This window comes from Ictidomys tridecemlineatus, chromosome 8 (genome assembly GCF_052094955.1).
Source record: "Ictidomys tridecemlineatus isolate mIctTri1 chromosome 8, mIctTri1.hap1, whole genome shotgun sequence".
Lineage (NCBI taxonomy): Eukaryota > Metazoa > Chordata > Mammalia > Rodentia > Sciuridae > Ictidomys > Ictidomys tridecemlineatus.
The window spans coordinates 12,349,780-12,372,044 of NC_135484.1; the positions used below are offsets into that span (position 1 = coordinate 12,349,780).

General features: G+C 40.6%; 1 protein-coding gene across 2 annotated transcripts in view; it reads right to left on the reverse strand.

The window, feature by feature from the left end:
* Positions 1 to 891: 891 nt before the first annotated feature.
* The window catches only part of Oprm1 (opioid receptor mu 1), a 71,243-nt gene continuing 49,869 nt past the window's right edge, over positions 892 to 22,265 (reverse strand). Inside the window, exons 4-5 of one of the 2 annotated variants that reach the window (XR_005733036.2) lie at positions 7,838 to 11,909; positions 892 to 7,749 (exon numbers count right to left, since the gene is read on the reverse strand). Coding sequence is in view for 1 of the 2 variants with exons in the window: in XM_005321386.4 (XP_005321443.1) it covers positions 11,871 to 11,909 (39 nt within the window). In the remaining variant the exon portion in view is untranslated. Of the gene's footprint in view, positions 11,910 to 22,265 lie in introns of both variants that reach the window. The other variant, XM_005321386.4, reaches the window with a different exon arrangement.

Here is a 22,265-nt window from a genome sequence, read left to right on the forward strand (position 1 = left end):
TGTATATATTTTCTAATTCTGTAATTATTCACCTATTAATTTTTTCAAAAGAATAGAACTCTAAAGGCATGGTATCCATTTCAAAAGTTACCATGAATGGTTTATTTGCTGCTCAGTTTAAGTTTTTATAGGTGTCCCACATCTCAGATGAAGGAGCCTAACCAGTTAGTGGACACTGTTTAAAAGTTGTGATTAGCAGAGCAAGAAAAACAAGAGGGTTTCAAGAAGTCGCATCAGATAATGTTCTGCAGAAATGTGCTCCCATTTGGATATCTTTTTTTTCTTTTCAAGAGGTTCATGTTGATAACTCTTCATAATAGATTACTTGGAGTCATTAAATGTTATTTTAAAATGCTCCCCCACCCCAGAATGTTTTCATGTTGAGATTCTTTTATTATTTTAAAATAGTTTTTCTCCCACAGAATGTTTTCATGTTAAAATTCTTTACACATTGAAAAAAATCACACCTAACCACTTATTGTATACTCTAAATGTCACCTATTGAACTCCTTGTTTCTCGCAAAAAATTTCATTGCTTAATATATCAACAGTACATTTATTTTTGAAAAGTGGACAGAAGTGAATTTATCTGCCTGTATTTTCTCTGCCTGTATTTATAGCAGAGAATTTTTTTCCCCTTTATGATTTCATTGGATATTCTAGCTTAAGAAGTGATTGATGGTTGTTAAGGTTTAGGGATGTTTTGGTTCTAAAATTAGAAATAATTCATGGAGACAGAAAGTCCATTTCTTTTATTCCCTTCGTAATATTTAGTATCAAAGACATCTGCCAGCATAATTCTAAGTTCTTTTCTACATTACAGAGTTTACCTTGAGAAACTTCTTTCTAAACAGGCAAGTTATCATATGAGAATAAGAAAGACAAGGGAAATTAGACTTGCATCACTATTAGGTTTTCTTTATTAGTCATATATGTAAATATCATACATTACATGCAAGAATATCACAATACAACCCAAAACATTTATGGGTTCTGGCACATCAAGAGTAATGCAATGCAAACATTTATATTATTTTTACATACAACTGTCTTAAACAGTCAAATAGGAATGATGTAGAAAGAATTTAGTGATGTGCTTACTGTTTGATATTCTAGTCAACATTTTGATCTGCATATGAGACCATCATGATGAATCAGGTAATTCTTTTGAAAGCTACATCTGAACATCTTGTCCTACCTGGAAATGTGCATAATGATAAAATGATAGCTTAGTCTTTACTGAAAGTGAAGGTACTTATGTTTTCAATAATAAAAAGACATTATGATGGGGTTAGTACCTTAATTAAAATGGAATAAACAGAATATTGAAGGAAAACTTCCAGACATCACAATGAAAAGGATGTTGTATGTTTTTAAATATTATTCTTTGTGTATCAATACAATGAGCAATATATGTATTTGTTTCTCATTTTCCTCGTAGGGGCATATGGATGAAACAGATTCCCAGGGAAGTATTTTTGAAAGGTAGATGTGGGAAAAGGTCTGAAAGACAAGCACAAGAAACAAGTTCTGCTCATTGTTAAGTCTATGGATTTCATACTATGTTTTGAAAAATGTGGTTATGTTTTCATTTATTTGGATACAAAACCTGTCAAATATGAGCTCTCCTAGAACTTTCTTATGCTACTGGTTGGCATTTCCATTTGCTCTTTAGGTATTTGGACAGATGTGAATTAAAATGTTATCCTGCCGTGGGGGCAGGACTCCAGCTCTCATTTTATCCTGATGTTTTCAAAAAAGAGATCAAATTCTGCTCTTCTGTCAGACCAGGAACACATTCGAGAGATGCATGGGTAGAGGACTGATTGGTCATGTTAGGTTTAATTTGAAGCTACAGAGTAAAGAAGGAACAATTCTGTTGCCCTGTCTGTTGCTGGGGAGGAAGGTAGTTTGTGGGCATGAATCTGTTTAGAATATGTGAATTTAATTATGACAGACTCTAACCAAGTAGATTCTTAACAACAGTTTTATTTTATTTTATTTTTTGCCACTGAAATATTATTGGTATGTCTTAAAATTAAATGTTATTAGTTGACTCAATTTCAAAAGTAATTAAAAACTGACAGCATACCTTCTCTTTTCTAGCAGAAATTATTGGATAGCAAAAATCTGTCATGAATATTAAAAAAAATTGATGACAAGTAACATAGCACCTAATGTTTAAATTCACACTTTAAAATAAAACTTGTTTATTTGCTACATTTGATAGATTTTGAAGTTTCTTTTTATAAAGCTCTGTTTGCAAAATGGTTTCTTTTTTCATATAATAGCAAAATAAAAACAAGATCACTTGTCATTTTGGTTAGAATTATTATTTACTTAGGTGAGAAGTTCGGGATATGTTCTGCAAAAAGAGGAATGACTTAGTGGAAACTCATTTCTTCTTTAATTCCCATTAAACTAATGAGAATTTATATGCCAATATAAAGTGTATGATAATTATTAATACATTTCCATTAATATGAAAACATAAATTCCCATTCATATCCATATACATACCTATACTTCTTTTATCTTTAATAAATTCCCATAAAACAAGGGCATATGTGGATATGTGTGTGTGTATTTTTTGGCATATAATGGGAATATATACACTAATATTTATAACTTAATTCCTATTAAATTGATGAGAACTTGTATTCCAACATTCAGAGTGCTGTAGTCAACACAGACATTTTATTATAGGATTATTATATTATAAATAGTAACATTAAATTTTATGGATTAATATTTTAAGATGGTTCATATTTTCAGTGAAGTTGATGCTTGAGTAGAGATAATAGAATGATTTGAACTTCAAACTAAGATTGAAATAAAAAAGGTATGGTTGAAAGCATGTTGACTTTTCCAGAATAAAATGTAAATTATGAGTTTACAAGTAACTTATTGATTCTAGACTTCCAATTAAGGCGGTAAGCCCTTGCTAAGTTTTGTTCATTGATTACTTTTTACTTTGATCAAATTTACCACATGGTTTCTAAGGTTTTAGTTCACCATGTTGTGCATATGTGTGAATGTGCATGTATTTGGCATATTGTGTGTGCATGTATGTGCGTGTGCATGAGTGCACTCGTTCATGCACATGTATGTGTTTGCACGTGCCTGTATCTGTGTGCATGCATGTGCATGTATGTGTGTACTGCATGTGCATGTATGAGTGGATGTGCATGTATATGTGCATGCATGTGTGTGTGTGTCTGTGTCTGTGTGCTCAAACATGTGTGAGTGTTTTGGGGAACGGTGGTAGGTATTTTAAGGTATGAAGATGCGTAGCATCTGATCGATAATGGAAAATTCAACCAAACCAGCCATTTGAAAAGACAACAGTGGTCCTTGGATTCTTGAGAGGCTGCAAAGCTGTTCCCACTGGTCAGAGGGAACATGACATGGGTTTTTCCAGCTTTGGACTAAATAAATATGTTTAAGAAGATATATAAAGCTATTTTTCCAATGAATTTAGATGTCTTTGAGAAATCAAATTCACATTTAAAAGTGTTATCAACATTTTAATTTCCATTATGGATTTTTCTCAAACCATGGGCATTAAAATTCCAATGATATATGTATGTGAGTCTCAATATTATGAGATCTATGCTTTAAAATATAAAAAGTACAGGGAAGCAGAGCCAGAAGCAACACTGCTCGTTTTTAAAGTGATGCCAGAAGTACATAACCTTTAGCTGGCATGGCCATTTCCTGGATTTGCCTTTGCTAACTCTCAGTTCTGCTTGAAGTACCAGGCAGCCTTCCTCTCCTGGTGCCTGTAACTGCTCAGTTTCAAGCTGTCTCTAAGTGAGAAATTAGCGAGGCAGACAACAGCCAGCATGTGGCTTCAACTCTCTTCAGAATCAATAAGAAAACAAGTAGCCAAACTGATCTCTCAATTTTCTACTGGAAGCTTCAGTCTCATTATGAGAAAAAGGATACTTTAAAATAGAGATATCCATGTTTTTATATGCTCATCCATGCACATGTGCCAACCTGTCAGCAGCCTGTCCCTTCGACCTCAACAGACCACTACTCTTCTGAGATTTCACTGGGATTTATTGTAGTGAATATTGCTGACAATGATAGACATCAGCCATTGAAGGAATTGTATTAGGTAACTTAATTTATAGATTGGTTATGATAAGATTTGGTTAGAAGGGATGAGTTCATTCTAAAAGTGAAAAAGGAATCACGTGATCAGGATTAACTCCACCCCCATGTTTTTCCTTCGAATAAATGGATGGGATCTATTTAAAACAAACAAAACCCAAAAGCAATGGAAAGTTTTCAGGTAAACTCAAATTTTTCTCAAGAATTTTTTTCCCCAGCCTTTGCAGAAGTTATGCAATTGATTCATAGATAGAAAGGGGATTCTGAGAACACTTGCCCAACTACTCTTTCCAATACCGAGTTTATAAATCCTGAAAATAACCTGTTATTTGAATCTAATTTTATAGATGCAGTAGCTTGCATGGAAAATACCAGCTGGGTAGGAGGCCTGTTGGCTTTCTCTATTCCCTGGTGGAAATAAGGGCCCTAAATTTCCATAAAGCAAATGAGTTTTGAGTTAATACAGTAGTGATCAGTAGCAGCTCCCCACTGAGTTTGAGCAGGGGTGAGCCTGGGGGCAGATGGGAACAAATTGTATCATAGCCAAAGGAGTAACAGGAAGCCTTGTTATTCTCCTGTTTTCCAAGCGGACCCCTGCAGATGCAGGAGCAGGCAATTGGAGTCAGGTTTCCCACCTGCAGAGAGGCAGGGGAACAAGAATCAGCTGATGGGCTTCTAGTGCTGGTAGGATATTGGACATTGAATTCTGACTGGCTCTCTATCAAAATGATGGACAGAGGGAGACCTCAGGAGGAGAAATGGGGATTGTGGGTGGCCTGCTATGGTGTCAAGTCATGGCATAGGCACCTCTCAACTGGTGGTATTGACCTCCTACAGAGGTCACTGCAAAAGAAAATCCATTCAGGAGAGAGAGGAAAGGCTTTTGGGTCTTATTCTAAGGAGAATATTGTCATGTGATGAGAGGGGCATTTTAGGGAGAAGGGAAGAACTCTGAATACAAGGACAAATAACAAACAACATCCACCTCAAATCTCCAAATCAAAAAGGAAACAAAGAACAACAACAACCTCTCAAAAAACTGGGCAAAAGGAACCCCAATGGTTCCTTTCACCCAAATGCACATTAGAGATGGGGCCGTCTCTCTTTTGAAAGTCTCTGGTAGTCAGAATCCTTAGACGATAATGCTCAGTAATTTTAAAGTAAGACGTCTTGGAACAGGGCAGAAGAAAAGCCCTATGTACCGTCTGGGGGTGGAAGAAAAGCACAGAGTTTAATACTGCTCTCAAGTCTGTGTTGTGCAATGGTGCTTTCTCATTAAGGGAAAGTGAGGACACTAATGTCACTCAGAGTCCAGAAGGGTCCCCTGGCTCACCTCTTCTTGGAGAACTTCAGAGGGCTCACAGAGAACCCAGCACCTGCAATTAGGCTTCCTAATGCAGAACTGCCAAGAACAGGGCCAGCAACTCCACCCAGACTTGCAGATAGAAAAGGCACCTGCTAATTCATAGGCATGGTTGTTTTGATGTCACAGAAGTGAAGGGTGGTGACATGGCCACCATAACCAGATATGAACTAAGAAAAGCATCTCTAAACCAGAAGCCTGTCTCCAGAGGCCACCAGGGCAAGGAGAGCCCTGCTAATATCATGCAGTGGTGGGGCACATCTGCTACTCTCCAAGGGGAGGAAAACAGTGGCTGTTCTCTTTCTCAGAGTCCTCTGCTTTGACTTCTTGGGTAGGAAAATCACAGCCACCAGGTCACACACATGTAATCTCCTCTCTCTTCTCTCTGGTATTCATTGACCAAATTAATTAAATTAATGAATCTCACTCTTGCTGATGGGCATATGTGTCGTCTATGTTCAGTTTCACCGGGGATCTAAGCCATCACTTTCTGCCCTTCCTCTTCTACTTATTTCTTCCTTGGTTCATACCACTTCTTCTCTCGTTTCCAGTTAGTATTTCGTAACTCTGGTATTCATGGGAAATTTCCTAACATTATCGGGTAATGCAAATTGAACACTTATGCATTTAAAGCAAAAGGTAATAGCCTGCTTTAAAGATCTCGGTCTTTTCAAAACCCCAATTTCAAGACAAGAAGGAAGTGGTAGACAATATTTTAAACAGCCTTTTCCTGAGACACCTTTTGTTGCTAAACATTTTTATTATGGTGCACGCCAAGAGGTGAATTTCCCCTGTCTCCAGTGTGCTTTAGCTGGGCTCCCTCTCTGAAATCTTAAAAGAATGCATTTTTTTCTTTATAGGCAATGCATATATTGCTAAGAAGGTAATACTATTAGTTGGAACTTGAGCAGTTGATCTCTTTTTCAATGAGACAGGCTAGATTTCACACACATGATGGCGGGCTGAGAAGTAAAGTACATTTGATTTGTAAAACAGTTCTGGGTGACCATAAGTGATTAAGACATACAGAGACAGGCAACTTCAATTACCACAAAAATGGGTTATCCTCCTTTTCGGGATATGATTGATATCACCATTATTTCAAAACCAAAAATGAAGACACATCACCTGAGAATAGAGTTACTTTCAATTAGGTAGAGGGGAATGAAAGGAGGGGAGGGGATAAATAGGTAGGAAGGATAGTATAATGAATCAGACATTATTACTCTATGTACATATATAATTATATGACAGAAAGGATTCCACATCATATACAATCAGAAGAGTGAGAAATTATATTCTGTCTGTGTATGATGTAGCAAAGTGCCTTCTACTCTCATGTATAACTAATTAGAACAATTAAAAAAATAAAATAAATTTTGAAAAAGTCAGTTGAAATTTTTTTTTCTAATTAGATTCAGTTGGCTCCTGGACAGATGTTCCACAGTCAGGCCCTTTGATGGGCTTTTGCCTTTGACCTTTATGACAGTATTCTTAAACACAACCTGGTTGAATTGAAACATCTGGAACTATTCTGATCAATCTTGGTAATTTTTACAATACCAGAGGACTGGTTTAGCTTCTGTGGTGTTCTAATAAGAACAGAACTTTTCCTGAAAACCGGGTCAGTAAAACCATCTAGTGAAGCTGCTGGTGCTCCAATGTGGCCCTGAAAGATCTTACAGAATCTGTGCAATTTTGACTAGATGGCTACCTACTCTACAAAACATCTGAGTACTTTTAAAGATGATTTCTTTAGATAAAGGGTGATCATGCCAACTATTTTCTTTGAGTGTAGTAAGGTGTGAAGCTAACTAATTCCAAGGGGAGGAAAATAAAAATGGCAAGTGCTCCCTTCCTTTCTTACCCTGCATTGGTTCTACTTGGTTCTCCATTCCCATTTCCCAAATACACAATCCTGCCTGCCTCAGACCCCATGGTGTCATCTAGGAGCATCTCACTCGATTGCAGCAGAGTTTTAATTGTCTCAGCGTAATGAAATGCTCTCAGTTGTGAATGGATCAGAGACACACTGCATTTCTAGAGTTTGAGAGATAAAGGGGAACTGGCTTCCCTGGATGCCGAGTCCAGGACTTGCAGACGTGAGCATTTTAAGGATTATTTCCAGGTGGTTTGACTCTGAAATGCAAACCTGAATCTCTCAAAATGCAGAAGAAGCAGGAACTGTCCCAACTTCCTCTGTAGCTTTGTAAAGTGTGAGTGCAATTCCATGTGCAGACTTCAGTGAACTTCTTGGTTACTCCAAGCTAAGAGGAAATGCAAAATGAGTTGAAACATATGTGATTAAATTTGTATCCACTGTGTGGTGAAAAGAATGCTGGAAGATTAATTTACCTTAGAATGTGTGCCCAGGGTCTGGAAGCATCCATTCATATATTTGAGTTAAGAGGTGCTTTCAAAGATTGATATATTTAATTTTAATGTTTTCAGAGTGCTAAAAATTCCTTTAAAATGCATACACAGCATTTATTCAATGTTATTTGAAAAGTACTTTGTTATAAGCTACGCATCTTCAATACCCTCTTAATCCACTTCTCAGTGTCAGTGGTGCCTAGGTTCTTTTATTTGTGGTGCACCTTCACATGGCACTGTATTGGATGAATGAAATTAACTGGACCATCTGCTTCCTCGTCTAGGAAGTGCCATGACAAGAACTTGAATACTGCCACACACTGTAGCACATGGAGCTGTTGGGCATCTGGGTTGGCTTATTTCTTATTTCTTTGCTTATTTATTGATGTTCATAATTCCTTATATTTTAAACATTTTGATGACAATGGAGAACAATGACTGTGGGTTGAAATTTTTAAATTGAATTTAAATTGATTAAATTCAATTGGCTCCTGGACAGATGTCCCACCATTGGACCTTAATGATATAGTCTTCTTAAATGCAGCCTGCCTGCCCTGTTCTCTCACTATGATTCTGAACCATCTCCAACAGGGAGAAAAGGAGGCACTTCTCAGGGTTTTGTGCCAAAAGTGATCAGAGATGGTTCCCAGGGATGATTCCCTTGAGGTTTCGTCTGCCTATTGTTTTCTTCGACATTGATAGTTTTCATTTATAATTTTCACGACACATAGGGAGCATTTACTACCTGGTAGGCCAAGCTTTTTATATCCGTTTGTTTGTTATGGTTTGGATGTGAGGTGTTTCCCAAAAGCTCACGTGGGAGACAATCCAAGAAGGTTTGGAGGAGAAAGGATTGGGTTATGAGAGCCTTAACCCAATCAGTGAATTAATCCTCTGATAGGGATTAACTGAGTGGTAACTAAGGTGGTAAGGTGTGGCTGGAGGAGGTGGTTCACTGGGGGCCTGCCTATGGGGTATAGATTCTGTATCTGGTGTATGTCTGCTTCCTGATCATCATGTGAGCTGCTTCTCTCTGCCATACTCTTTGGCCATGATGTTCTGCTTCACCTCAAGCCCTGAGGAGTGGAACCAGTCTTCTATGGATTAAGGCCTCTAAAACTGTGAGCTCTCAAACAAACTCTTCCTCCTCTACAATTATTCTGGTTGGGTCTTTTAGTCACAGCGGCAAAAATGTTGACAACGTTGTCTTCCTTGATCCTGATCACAACCCAAGGAGGTTGACTGTTATTATCTGAACTTTTAAGAGAAGACAGAAGCTAGGAGAACTGAAATTTACTGTTCAAAACCACAAACCAAAACACTTTCACAACGTGTCTTCAGATGCAGATCTATAGGACCTTAAAACCCAGGCTTTGAGTATCTTCACAAACACATATTCCATGTCAACCAATTAAGATTAATCCAGAACATTACAGCAAAATGTTTAAAATAAAAGCGTGACCAGTCCCCTTCTGAGCTGCTCCCCACAGGCTTCCTCCATGGATCCCTGGAGTCACTCTTACCCCAGCTGGGTCTCCCCACTCTCTTCTTTCCTTTCTAGTGACGGGTAGGGAAAGAAGGACATGGGGGCAAAACAGCAGTGAGGTGAAGGCGGAGACGGAAGTAAAGGCCAGCACTGCTTTGGACACAGCCAACTAGCCCTCCTACCCCAAGTCATCAAAGTAGCAAGACTTCTGCTTCCTGTCTGCAGTCTGTGTCCCTGGGAAACCACCCTAGGAAGCAATCCCATCCCTAAGGGGTGAAATAAGAAGGAAGAACAGACAGAATCCCGTGTTTTCTCTATCTTCATCTTTACAAGGAGCTGTAGCCCACCTAAGTTGTTACCTCTCTGCTTGTCATGAATTTTACAACAAAAATGGTTTTCCAGGAAAAATGTCAACAATGTGTTATTTAGAATGTCCTGTTTGTAAGATGAAGCCTTTCATTGTGCGTTCTATGCAGCATCTAAGAGATGGCATGGAAGAGCCTTTTGCATACAGATGCGCTTGTAGGAAAAGTTGGACCAAGTCCTCTATCAAGACTGGACTGCCTCAACCACGTGCTGGACAATTCATACTGAGAGAGGCTCATCAGGCAGAAGGAGGATGGCTGAGAAACAGCCTTCTGTGCAGAAACCATTTCTTGAGAGAAATCCTATTATCATGGCACTTTCAAAGCAAGAATCCTCCTCCCCACTACTTATGTACAAATACTTCATTCTCCCTTAGTGTGTTTCATTTGCAATTTTCTGCATTAAAACTCTAAATCTTTTTCAGGCTCTGATTTTAATTACTTTTATCAGAAAATGTGAAAAAAAATTTAACATTATGTGTTTCTATCTACTTGAGAAATGGAGCTCACCAGAGACCAACACAAGGCATCGTCAGGAGGAAGCGTTAAAACATTTATCTTGGCTTTTGTTTTTTTCTCCTGTAGTGGATCCTGGGCTTGGGCCCACATGATTACAGCTGGCAGGATCTGAGATGGAAAATTCAGTCCTTCTGATCCCTGACAGCTGTCTCCTGTGTGCATTGCCTGTGGATGTCTGCAGTGTATTTGTGTCTCGTTAGATTGATAAAAGGATACACATTTTACAGTTGAGTCTCTTAGCAGCTCATGGGCTCCAGAACACTTGCAAGGGGAGCAGGAGCCGTGTTTTGTAGATAACTGCAGTGGCAGTGCACTGGATGTATTTAGACAGACGTGCAACGTGGCTGCTCAGCAGGGCCGTCCAGCTCGCTGTCTACACAGATCAAATGAAACGGGCATTCACCAGGTCTCCACTGGTATCACCACAAAGAAAGCCAGTCTAGGAGAGGAATTGTCTTAGAGAAACCACTCAGAAGACTGATGTTTTACAAAGAAAACTTGACCATTAGCAGAGCTCAGAAAAGACCCAAATATTGGTGATGATATTTTTACATAATTGCAGTGTTCAGGGAAACGGTTTGGGGCCATGGTGAATATTTCACATCCAAGTAATTAAACAAGGTTGGAAAGCAGATTGCCTGTTTTCCTCTGTGGTTGTTTGAGTCTTTCATGTTTTGTGATTAGGTTTATCGAGTCCATATATTTTTTTTAAAAAACCATTGAAACTATTCTGGCACTCAACAGAAACATCTGTCGTTTTATCACACTGATTCAAAAGGCGTCTGTATTTTGAGCTGAGTTTTAAAAAAGGAAAATACTGTGTACAGTGTGGAGAGAGGAGTGAGAAGGGAAGAGTGTGTTCCAGCGTTCTGCTTTCTTGGGCATGAAACGATGAGTTGGTGGGCTGACTGTTACCCTCTGTGAGCACTTAAATGACAGCCAGCAAGGGAACACTGACAGCCTAAGGAACTGTCACCTCCTGTGACTCTCAGGAGGTGCTTGCCCTGTGGGAGATCAACCCTTCTGCAGCTGGTCGACGCATTCCTGGATGAGCTTTTCTGTTCATCTCTTGCCTTTCCATTACTGTCTCTTAGACGATAGGAAACCAAGACATGGAAGTGCAAATGGTGTCTTAACCAGATGGCAATTTTAAGGTGAACATTAGGGTCACAAATAGATCACCTCACAAAAGATTAGAGAGACTGGGACTTTCCACAAGACGTGCGTGGTCAGAGGTAGCGTTTACTTTATGTGTTACTGTGGTGGATTTAACAATTGGTGGTTTTTGTTTGACCAGGTCATAAATATTTGCTGGCAACAGAATAGTAAGTACAGAAGGGCCACCATCAACGATGACCCCAATTCACATACCACGGCAGACTGTGGTCCCCTCGGGCGACTTCCTTGTGATGATGTACTCAAGCCGGGGTCATGGGTGGGATGTACTCTTTTCCTTTCAAGGGCTTGATAGAGTTTGCATGTCCCTATAAGGTGCAGAGTGGGGAAGCCAGAGAGGACAGACTGGAGGACTCGGAAGCAGGCGCTTGCCTAGGAATCTCAGGCTCCTGTCCATCTCACAGTGACTCGTTTCCACATAGATAGAGGCTTCTAAGCTCAGGGAGGCTCTGAATGGCAGGAGACCCCATTAGGGCAGAGGAGCGGTTTCTGCTTCCAGATTTTCTAGCTGAAAGGAGAGAAAAAGCAAAGACCGTGAACACTTTAGATTGGTTGTAGCACGTGTTAATTGAGCATCTTCTGTATGTAAGAACTGCATTGAGGGCCCTTAGGTATACTTTCACCTGGAACCCTCAGATTTTTCCTAAATGTCAAGACATCAATTAATCCTTTCAGTCCTTAGGAATACCTCTTGGGTCAGTATGAATATGCTTTAGCATTTGTGTGTGCAACTGAAGAAGAACTTTTGCTGGCTATCACAGGGCTATTATGGATGGTTTCCTTGAGAGAATACCTATTAAGCCAAACACGTTTTCTCCCTCTATTCTTTACTTTCTTCCTCTTTTCTTATCTTCAAGTCATTTATGACCTGAGCAAAATTTCTAAAGGAAAATTAAAGCCTTTCTTTGCAATGCTTTTAGGATTTTTATTTCTAAATAAAATGATTTTTATTTCTTACCCAGTTCTCAAAATTAATGGATTTTTCCTTTAAATAACTGATTCAAAGTGTATGTGCTCCCCACCTTTACAGTAAAGCCAGCATATATGTTGAGCATGACATCTGTTCAAGCACAAGAACATGTATTTTGGTCTTTAAAAAACAGGAGAGAAACACTGTGGAAATGAAATGTCTTGCAATTAGCAAATAATTGTTGACACCACTATTATTGTAATTTTGGTGAGAAGAAAAGGAGATGTTTGCACAGTAAGCAAAAAGGAGGCAAGATTATTATTTTTAAGCTTTATTTTCATAGATTTCAAGTTTTAGTAAATGTGCAAAAGAATTCTGTGGTGCAAAGAACACTTTTCTACCTGATGTCCTGATTCATCTACTACGAACGTTTACTTAACTGTTGGCTTTCTCTTTCACCTCCTCCCCCCAACAACAATTGATACCAAGGTGACCCTTCACCCCTAAATATTCCAGTGTGTATTCCTGAGAATAAGGAAGATTGGATCACTATCACATCGGGAGAGGAAGGCCACCAAGAGCCGTTACTGTGTCTGTGCACACTTAATGACTCTGTCCCAAAGCCTGTGACACTGGCCATTTCTGCAGCTAGGACACATCCAGGGAGCACAGCACTGACCCCCGTGAGAGTGCTTGGTCCTGGAGCAAGGCTTCTTAGGCTTCTTTATTGCTCCCCCAGGTGCTGTGACTTTGGCTTTGGGTCTCTCTGTGACAGAGCCATTGCGTGTGTAGCTGCCATCTGGCTCTTTTGCACTGCCCTGGGGTTGCAGACGTCAGGGGAACTGGGACCACTATGCTGGTGCTTCCCTTGCCCACTCTGCTGCCATGAACAGTCATTTTTCTTCCTGCTACAGTCTCCAGAGTTGCAACGAGACCGCCTGCTCATTGCTTGGTCATGTCCTTTAGAGACTTGTTACTTTTTGCCATCTCTTGAGAGCCTGGGATTTTTCCCAAAGTGGCATAAAGTTCAGAATGCCAAGGTAGGTAACTCCTCTTTGGAAGAAAAAAGGCAGAGACATTGGAAACTCCCAGGGGCTGCTAGCAATTGTTCTTGCCCATTGGTACAGAAGCAGGCTGGAGATGACCCACCTCTGTCCTACCTGTGGATGAGCACGAGTTGGAGGCTCCATGGACGGGACTGGAGGTGAGGGATGACATTTAATTAGCTGCCCTGGTGGCACATACTCTCCTGTGGGACAATACTCAGAGCATTCTGGGCCCCATCAGAGAGGAAAGCACAATTGTGCCAAGTTTTTTCCCAACCAAGAATATCTGGAGGGCATTATGTCCCACAGAGCACATCCATCATGAGCAGGGAAGGAGGAAAGTGCAGGGGTGCTGTCCTCAACACCAAAGAGCTGTCAGAAACTGGGCTGTGGTGGTGGTGTGCGGAAGCAGCGAGAAGGTGGTGCTTCTTGGGTCAACAGTAGCACCCAGGCTGTGCCATGGGGGACCCTGTCCCTTAAACCACTGTATGGATTCGTCCATGGAGACAGATTCATGCCTCAGGTGGTGCCTGCTCTTGTAAATGTCTGTTTTAATGACGACATATGGCCAACCCAGGAGGCTTTCTTGAAGTCAGTAAGTTGCATGAAACACCACAGAGGAGCGATTCAAAGCCTGAGGATGCCACTACGAGAGATTCTGTCTGTCCTGGCCACCAAGATCCAGGCCACAAAGACCCCTCACCAAGAGCATGACTGCTGAGTTTTTAAGACTGCCCTCCTCTCCTCAAGTGGAAGACCCCATTGCCTTTGCGGCTGGAGATCCTGAACTGGGAGCTCCGCTGACTCAGGGCCATTGAAGGCTAGGAGAGAGGGGGCAGGCTGGAACCCAGGCAACATCTCTGCCGCCCAAACAAAGCTCAGGATGGAAAAGCCTAGTCCCCAAAGGCCCCGATCTCAGGACAGTGTGGACATGCTTATGAAGGCAGGGCTTCCCAGGGAAGAGACTGACAGTGGATCTCCAAGAAAAAAAAAAAAAAAAGCATCAGATTTCAGGCTCTGGTGAGTCCTGAAAAGGTGGTGTGTTCACAGATGAAACCACCTGCTTCCGTAGAACTGGATTCCTCTGAGATTAATCTCCTTCCAATGGAGGCACTAGGAAGACACTGGGCACTTGACTCTGCTCCCCCAGAGGCTCACTGCCTGACTCTGCAGAGATAGAGGCCTTATATCACGGGAGGGCACAATGGAGGTAGGGGTGGGGTGGAAGTGAACTTTTATGTCTCTTTTCTTTTGTTTGTTTTGGTAGTAGGGATTGAACCCAGGGTCACTTAACCACTGAGCTACATCCACAGCCCTTTTCCATTTTGTATTTTGAGATGGGGTCTTGCTAAGTTGCTTAGGCCTCACTAAATTGCTGAGGCTGGCTTTGAACTCATGCTCCTCCTGCCTTAGCCTCTCAAGTCACTGGGATTACAGGCATGCACCACCATGCCCGGCTTATCTCTCTTTTCAATATTCCTGGTCAGACACTAGGTTCTGTCGAGGGGCAAGAACCATGCATTTAACCGTCCAGATTAGAAATGGAGTAAAATGGGGAAGGAAGTAACTGTGATCATTAGGCAGGACTGATTGGACTCCTGTGACACACTGCTTTTGCTGCTTCCATGGCTGACTGTATAATTGGTCCTGGTAATTTATGTGCTTGTTCTGTGAATGCTTATGATATCCAGGGGATTTTTTTTTCATGCTTTTCAAGAGCCACTTGTAGACAGATGATGGTGGGACATGTGCACGACAGGTCACAGCTTGGCTTTTGGCTCCCTTCCATGTTTTAAAAAGAAACAATTTAGAATTCTAAATTCTAAGAGGAAAGGCAATCACAGCCTCGATTAAGGACTTCAGTGCAATAAGACCTAATGAAAAAAATGCAGTATCTCTTACAATGGCCCTGTGTGGCCAATAACAAAAGCTGATGGGACCTGGAGGCTTATGATGGATGACTGTCAACTGGATTCACATTATAGTTCTGGCTGTTGCAGACCGTGGCCTGCAGTACTGGGTGTTTGGACACCATGATTGCAATGAACCTATTGCTCAAGATGACACCCGCCTGGACACAGGTCAGGTCTTTTTTTGCTCATTCTTTTTTACTTGAAGATAAAGACCCTTCTCCTGGCTGAGCCTCCAAAAATACGATACCATGCTGCCAAAGAACTCCTTGAGTTTTCCAGCTATTTACTACTAAGGGATGTTTCAAAACACAGGCCAAGTCTCTTTTTTCTGCAGGTTAGTTGGTCCTCCTGAGTGAAAATATTATATTGAGAGGCCACAATAAACAGTAGATGCTAGGTCACATGAAGGCCCAGAAAGGCTCATTAAATCTGACAAAAACACAGGAGTCAGCCATCAGGGTCAAAAGTCTTAAAAAAAATGTAGTCTGATCCCAGAGACAGTTAAGAAAATGTTCTTTGCCCTGTGGTTCACCACTGTCATACTGGAAGCCTGGCACTCCGTTGGCCTACGGAGGTATCAGAGACAATCCGTGATTTATCTAGTATCCATTTTGTTGAGTTGTATGTACAAGTTGATGGAAAATTAGTCAAATTTGACTGGGGACCTACATAGCAGGTGACATAGAATCAGGGGACAGTAGACCAACCCTGTGGCCCTTCTGGGAAGGATGTCAGCTTCCATCTGGATGTATCCCTAGAATTCCAGACTGGGTTCCTCTTCAGTACCACTGCCCAATTCATTGAGGGAAGGAATACGTTAGACTCCCAAAGTGTGGGAGAACAGAAGAATTAACATTTCTTTTTGCTCTTGAATTCCTGTCCCTCAGCCTGGCAAAACTATCACATGGTCCACCAGAGAGAAGCAGCGGTCTGACAGTCCAACTGTGCCACCATTGGATTTGTCACCTCCATCCATCTCCTGTGGGAGAAGCTCATGTCGGCCTGCTTGGTCCTGAATTATTCTACCGTACCCGATGTTATCAAAAGAAATTCCTGAAGGTGAGTCTCTTGTACATGTAGAAACACTCAGAGGTAACTTTGTGCTGATGAAGCTCATACAAATTCATGTGCTTCCCCTGACACCTGAGCACCTGGGGATTATGCCATGTATGGCTGTCCGGGCTGCAGGTACTTGGTGACTCTGCCAATCTGATTTAGCAGAACGAATGTGATGGCTGTCTGAATCACCTTGATCAATAAATCCTGGGGAGGAGTAACTTGTCTCCTTTATGCTTCTATGTGGGAGAGAAAGTGCCACAAGATATCCCTTCAAGGGGGCTGGTTTTTGGCTCTTCTTTGACTCCTTGCAATTATTGGCACTAATCCTTGGGTCATAATCCCTCCTTTGGGCCCCAGGTAAAGAGGGATGTTCTATTTGAAGGACACAGTTTTCTGTTTCCATACAGCAGTGTGAGTTACCTGTTACCTGGTCTCAGAGAACACATTCTAGAGACAGATCAAAAATCTCTGTTTACATCTAATCATGATAACCAATGAGATGGAACCAACTGTAGGAAATCAACAAGTCTGTCTGAACACCCTGATTGTAGATGGATCGTTGATTGGCCTTAGATTACATCCTGAGCGGCAGGGAGGGGGTATGTATCCGTCTTAACTGGATGAATACCAATAGTGTGGTGGCTCTATCCATGAGTACCCTAAGGAAGGAAGCTACATGAGTGTCTGAAATAAGACTTATTAGTCTTTTCTGGGACTTAGTCACTTGATCCTAGAATACTGGAGTTCATGATTAAGTTTGATATTTCAGATTGACCTCATCCTGTGGATAGGATTCTGTTGATAGTAACTTTAATCCACTATTGGTTGAAAAAAAAAAAAAAGGAAGAGATTTGGTCCTAGTGTTCATATGTTAAAAATAAACTGCTTATGGGGTAGCCAAATCATATGAATATTTAAATTCAACTAATCATATGCTGGGCTGACAGGTGAACTTCTGGGAGACACAGTCCCCTGAGCATGGGATGCTGATCCTCTGACCCAGAATTGTTTCTATAGCTGGTCACGTAGTCAGTTAAGAACCTTTACTCCCTGCCTGGCCACATGAAAATGACCATGATCCATTGTGACTCTCAATTATGAGGGAGGAGAACTAGTTTGCTTACTGCCCACTGCAAAGGCACTGACCCTCAGGTCTGGGCTCCTCAGAGGCCGTGCGACACACTGTGTGCAGCAGCGATCTGTCTGATGCGTTGCACAGTGAGACGTGCCGGCAAGGAAGCTGGCATCACCATACTAATGTGCCTGCTGTTTGTTGTGCTGAAATAAACTCTTCTCTCTGGTCCACTGAGTCAGATTGCCTATTTTTTGGTCACCCATGGAGTAGTGACAAGCCAATCTGCTTGCTTGCTAAAATAATACTCCCTGTGGAGTCATGGAACTCTCTTCCATTTTCTAAGGCTGGGTTTCTTTCCCCAAAATAATCACAGTGCAGTCACACATTTTGGTGGATTTGACATTTGACATTAGATACCATACTTACTGCATTGGATACATAGATATAACATGATTTCCTACCAACAGTTTTCCATTTTTTTTTCAGCAGTTTTTTTTTAACTATAATTTTTTTTTTTTTTTTGCCCAGAAAGTCAACAAGCAAATCCTTTTGTGCTATCTTTTGGTCTATTAAAAATAAAAATAAAATGCTTGAAAAGCTTTTATGCTTCAAACTGAAGCTGATCTAAGGTACTTTTAGTTTCTCTCCACACAAAGATTGATGTGTTCTTTCAGTTTCAAAGCTAGAGAAAATTTTAAGAGATTGTATTTTTTAACTTCATCCATCTATGGAAAAGACAAAAACCTGGAGAGAGGAAGTGACATGCCCAAGGGTATTGGGTGAAAAAAGCCAGCTTAACATTATTATTTTGCAGTGACTTTCCTGAACTTCCGTTTTTTTCTTCCTTGTTTGTGATGCCATCCAAATTTGCAATTGAAGCCAACCACAGAATTGGGTACTATTGAAGCTGATCAGAATTTCAGCCAGTAATAGGCTTCAAAAATCTTATTCATTACAGAAACCCCAAACCAAATCAAAACAATAACAACAAAAATAACCCAAACAACCAGAAAAACCCAGCAGAGCTTCACAAGAACCCCTTAGAATTGCTGACTCAGGGCAAAGACCTCTGCGTGGCTATGTAAGAGGGATCTCAGCCCTTCTTTCAAGCTCCATCACCTGAAGCAGACATATTGGGATCCTGAGCAGAAGAGTCGACTTCCCTTAAGTAGAACTCAGGAGACGTGGAATAGTTGGTATCTATCCAGGCTTGATTTGCCATATGCTTTCTCTTGCTTTTAATATGGACTTGTTGTGTTCAGTATAATAAATTTTTTCTCTTGTAAAATAAAGATTTGGTGATTATTTTTGTGGTCCACTACAGAAACTGGCCTCCATAGTCTGAATGGGGCAATCAATCAATCCCAAATTATGCTCCTAATTCTTGGGCACTCAAAAGAAGCTAAGAAAATCCTACTTAGGAAGAGCTCCTTTAAGCTGCCCCTGGCTTGGGATGCCAGACTCCCACAGGGGGTCGTCATTATGGTTGGCACCAGAACACAGGTTCCCTGGCTTCAAATCTTGTGTTATTTCATAAGAAATTATTATAATATTCAACCTTTGGTATGCTTCTGACAGTTTACTATAGAAGCCTTTTCAAATAAATGTTTCCTCCAAAGACATTTTATTCAAAACAAAAGAATATGTCAGTTCTAATGCTTACCCTTAGCGATGTGTAATTTAATTCAATAAAAACATATCCCAAAGCTATATAGACTCTTTCCCTTATAATTATAGCCAGAAAGTGGCAAGCTTCAAAACAAAACAAGAGTGAAAACCCAAACAAAACACAACCTTCTCTATTTTCAGAGAAACGACTCTTTAGTATTTTGTTTGAATAATGAAGTAGGCAGACCATGAGTGAGAATAAGAGCTCAACAGTTGATTTTAGGATTCTTGTCAGTGTCATTAGACACTGAACTTTGAATAGATTCATAGCTAACTCGGAGCGATGGTCTACAGTAGATTTGGCTTAGAGAAAATTAATTCTGTGAGATGGTATAAGGTGTTCTGTGGAAATCTGGACCTTAATTTGAGAAACTTGGCTTAAAAATGAAACACACACACACACACACACACACAGAGAGAGAGAGAGAGAGAGAGAGAGAGAGAGAGAGAGAGAGAGAGAGAGAAACTGTTTAAAACCCTTAGAACGCTAATACACAGTAACAATCCCCATAACTAAAATAAAAGCAACCTTCTCTGCATTTTTTTCAGGATGGTTCTCCATGGACTACCTTCCATTTCCCTATAGTCAGGATCTGCAAGAACCCAGCGGAACTAGTAAACCTGAAAACCTTAAAAACCTTAATTTGGAGAATCATTCCCTCTGATTTCTTAATTGCAAATGTTAATACCTGACCTCTCTCTCAATGCCCCTCGTATATAGGCAAAATGCTAATGTCTGAATGTTAAAAACTTCTAGTAACAAGGAACTATCTGTATGTCAAAGTAAGAAAAGAAAGTCCTTTCTGCACACAACGAATCATATACATTAGATAAATATATCTTTCTGTGTGTCAATCACACCACAATAAAGTGGTTTTAAAAAAAGAAAAGTTATTTTTGGTTGTATTGAAATATCTTTCCCTGTAATTTCTACCCTTTGGCTTTAATGAGTGGGGTGATGTTAGAAAGGGCAACATAACTGTTTACGTTCCTCTAAGTGTGTGATGACTCTGGTGCTCCGGGAGTCTCTGTTTCCTAGGTAGCAGTTCTAGTAACTCCCTTGGCCACCTGGTTTGCTTATCTCTGAGCACAGTTTAATTTGCTTACCTCATTCCTGAAGTGCGGGAATTAGTCTGAGTGAGGCTAATATTTGATATATTCTAGACACTGAAGTTCCGTTAAAATAATCAATAATTCCAAAGGTTTGCATGGCCTATAGCATTCTGTTGTCCATGGAGTAAAATAACCATGTCTTTAAAAATCTGTTATCACTCATATTCTATGCTTCTATAGTTGAATTTTTGGATCAAAATGTTTCTTTAATAATACATGTTTAGTTTTGCCTTATTTTCTAGTATGGTTAGCTCCCTTTTCCTGTTATCTGGGTTATTTAGCACTCCTCCGTTGATAGAGACTTAGGGCAAGAGTCAGTTAGGTTTACAAACCTGCCTCATTGTACCACTTCATGCAGATCAGGACTAAAGACAGCACAATCTCATGGAAATTAACGAGAGCTGCCAACACTATTGATATTGATGCTACCTGGTCTCCCTGGCCAGGGATTCTATATGAAAATAAAATTTGTTTTGCGGTAACTAATCTGATCTTGCCTCCTAGAGGCTGCTGGCTTCCCTCCTCAGTGCTCTTGGAACAGTTTCCTCGTTGGATCTGGGTTTGATGGAGGTGCGCACAAAGCCAGCTGTTCTGTGGTCTTCAGTTGCTACAATGTTCCCATTAGTCCTGGGGCTCTATTTCTTTGGGGAGATTTCCAGGGCTCCTCTCATTCTTTGCTTCAGAGATTCTGATTTGTGTTTCATTAACTATGTTTCATCCACAAGTTCTCTAATGTTTTAATATTGCAGGAGACTCGACCTCCTTCAGGGCCCCCCAGGGTTCTCTAGCAATATCTTCACCTTTATTGGCCTTTCATTCTTAATAATGTTTCAAGCTGAAGATCTTCTTCTCTGAGAGAAAAACCTAAAGTAACACATGGGTGGAGGAACCGTGCCTTCCTTTGGCTTGTCTTCCATGAATCCTGAGCCTTTCCCCACGCAACTGGGGAGCATGCCCAGGAAGGCTTTCTTTGGAGAGATCAGTGTGATGTCTCAGAGGAGGGTTCACCTAAAATCAGGCCACCTGAGGTCTAGTTCCAACTCTCCCAGGCACGGATTTGATGGCATCACGACTAATTTGGACCTTGATGCTTTTCCATCTGTTAAATAGTTGGTCAGGTTGGATCAGTGGTTCTCCCTGGGTCCCCTCATGTCCAGGGGACAGTAGGTAATGTCCAGAGACATTTTGGCTGACACAACTAAGGGTGGGTGATACTATGGCATTTAGTGGGTAGAGGCCAGGGATGCTGCTAGACTTCCTGCAATGTATATCTGCCACAAATGTCACTAGTTCTGAAGTTGAAAAGGCTTGGCTTACATCACCAATTGGCTCATTATTTCATTTCTTTGAAATATTCTTTACAAGAGATACAATTCAGTTATGGGGAAAGGGAAGGGAAGAGGTGAAAATAGTAACACCTTGCCAAGTGGCTTGACACAGTAGCAGCTAGTTACCTGGCCTTTGCCCGATCATCAGATGCCAAGCTCACATCTAGCTTAAGCACTGGCCACTGTAGTCATTACCATTCTTACAGGTGGGGAAACATTTCAGAAAACTGCCCATGGATACTCAGAAGATCAGTGGCAAAGTTTGGGTAAACTGAGCCATTTAAATTATTTTCGAGGTTCTATACGATTCATGTATGTTATTCCTTATCATGCACCAGAGTATATATAAAATATAATTATCTGTTTTTTTCGTTAGTTGCAAAAGTTTTCTTAAACTCAATTTGGTGTCTTTGGAAAAACTTCATTATCATTTTTTTATGTTTAGAGAAAAAGGCACATATTGAAAATGTGTTTCTGGGCTACAGTTTCCCCATTTGTAAGAAGAGGTGTGGTCAAGATGGGCTGTACCACTTTTTTTTTCAGTGCCAGTGTCTAAGCAATGTGACTATTTTTGCATCTGCTTGATAAATCCAGTTGCATTTTTATTATTTAGATGTTGCTATTTACTTATCCTGTAGCCATTTCAAAATCTATTTGTCTCACTGGATTTCTGAGGCAATCAGAAAAATGTCTAGTCTAGAAGAACATGCAAGCCCTATGGCTACCCTCATTTGCAACAGTGTGAAATGCTG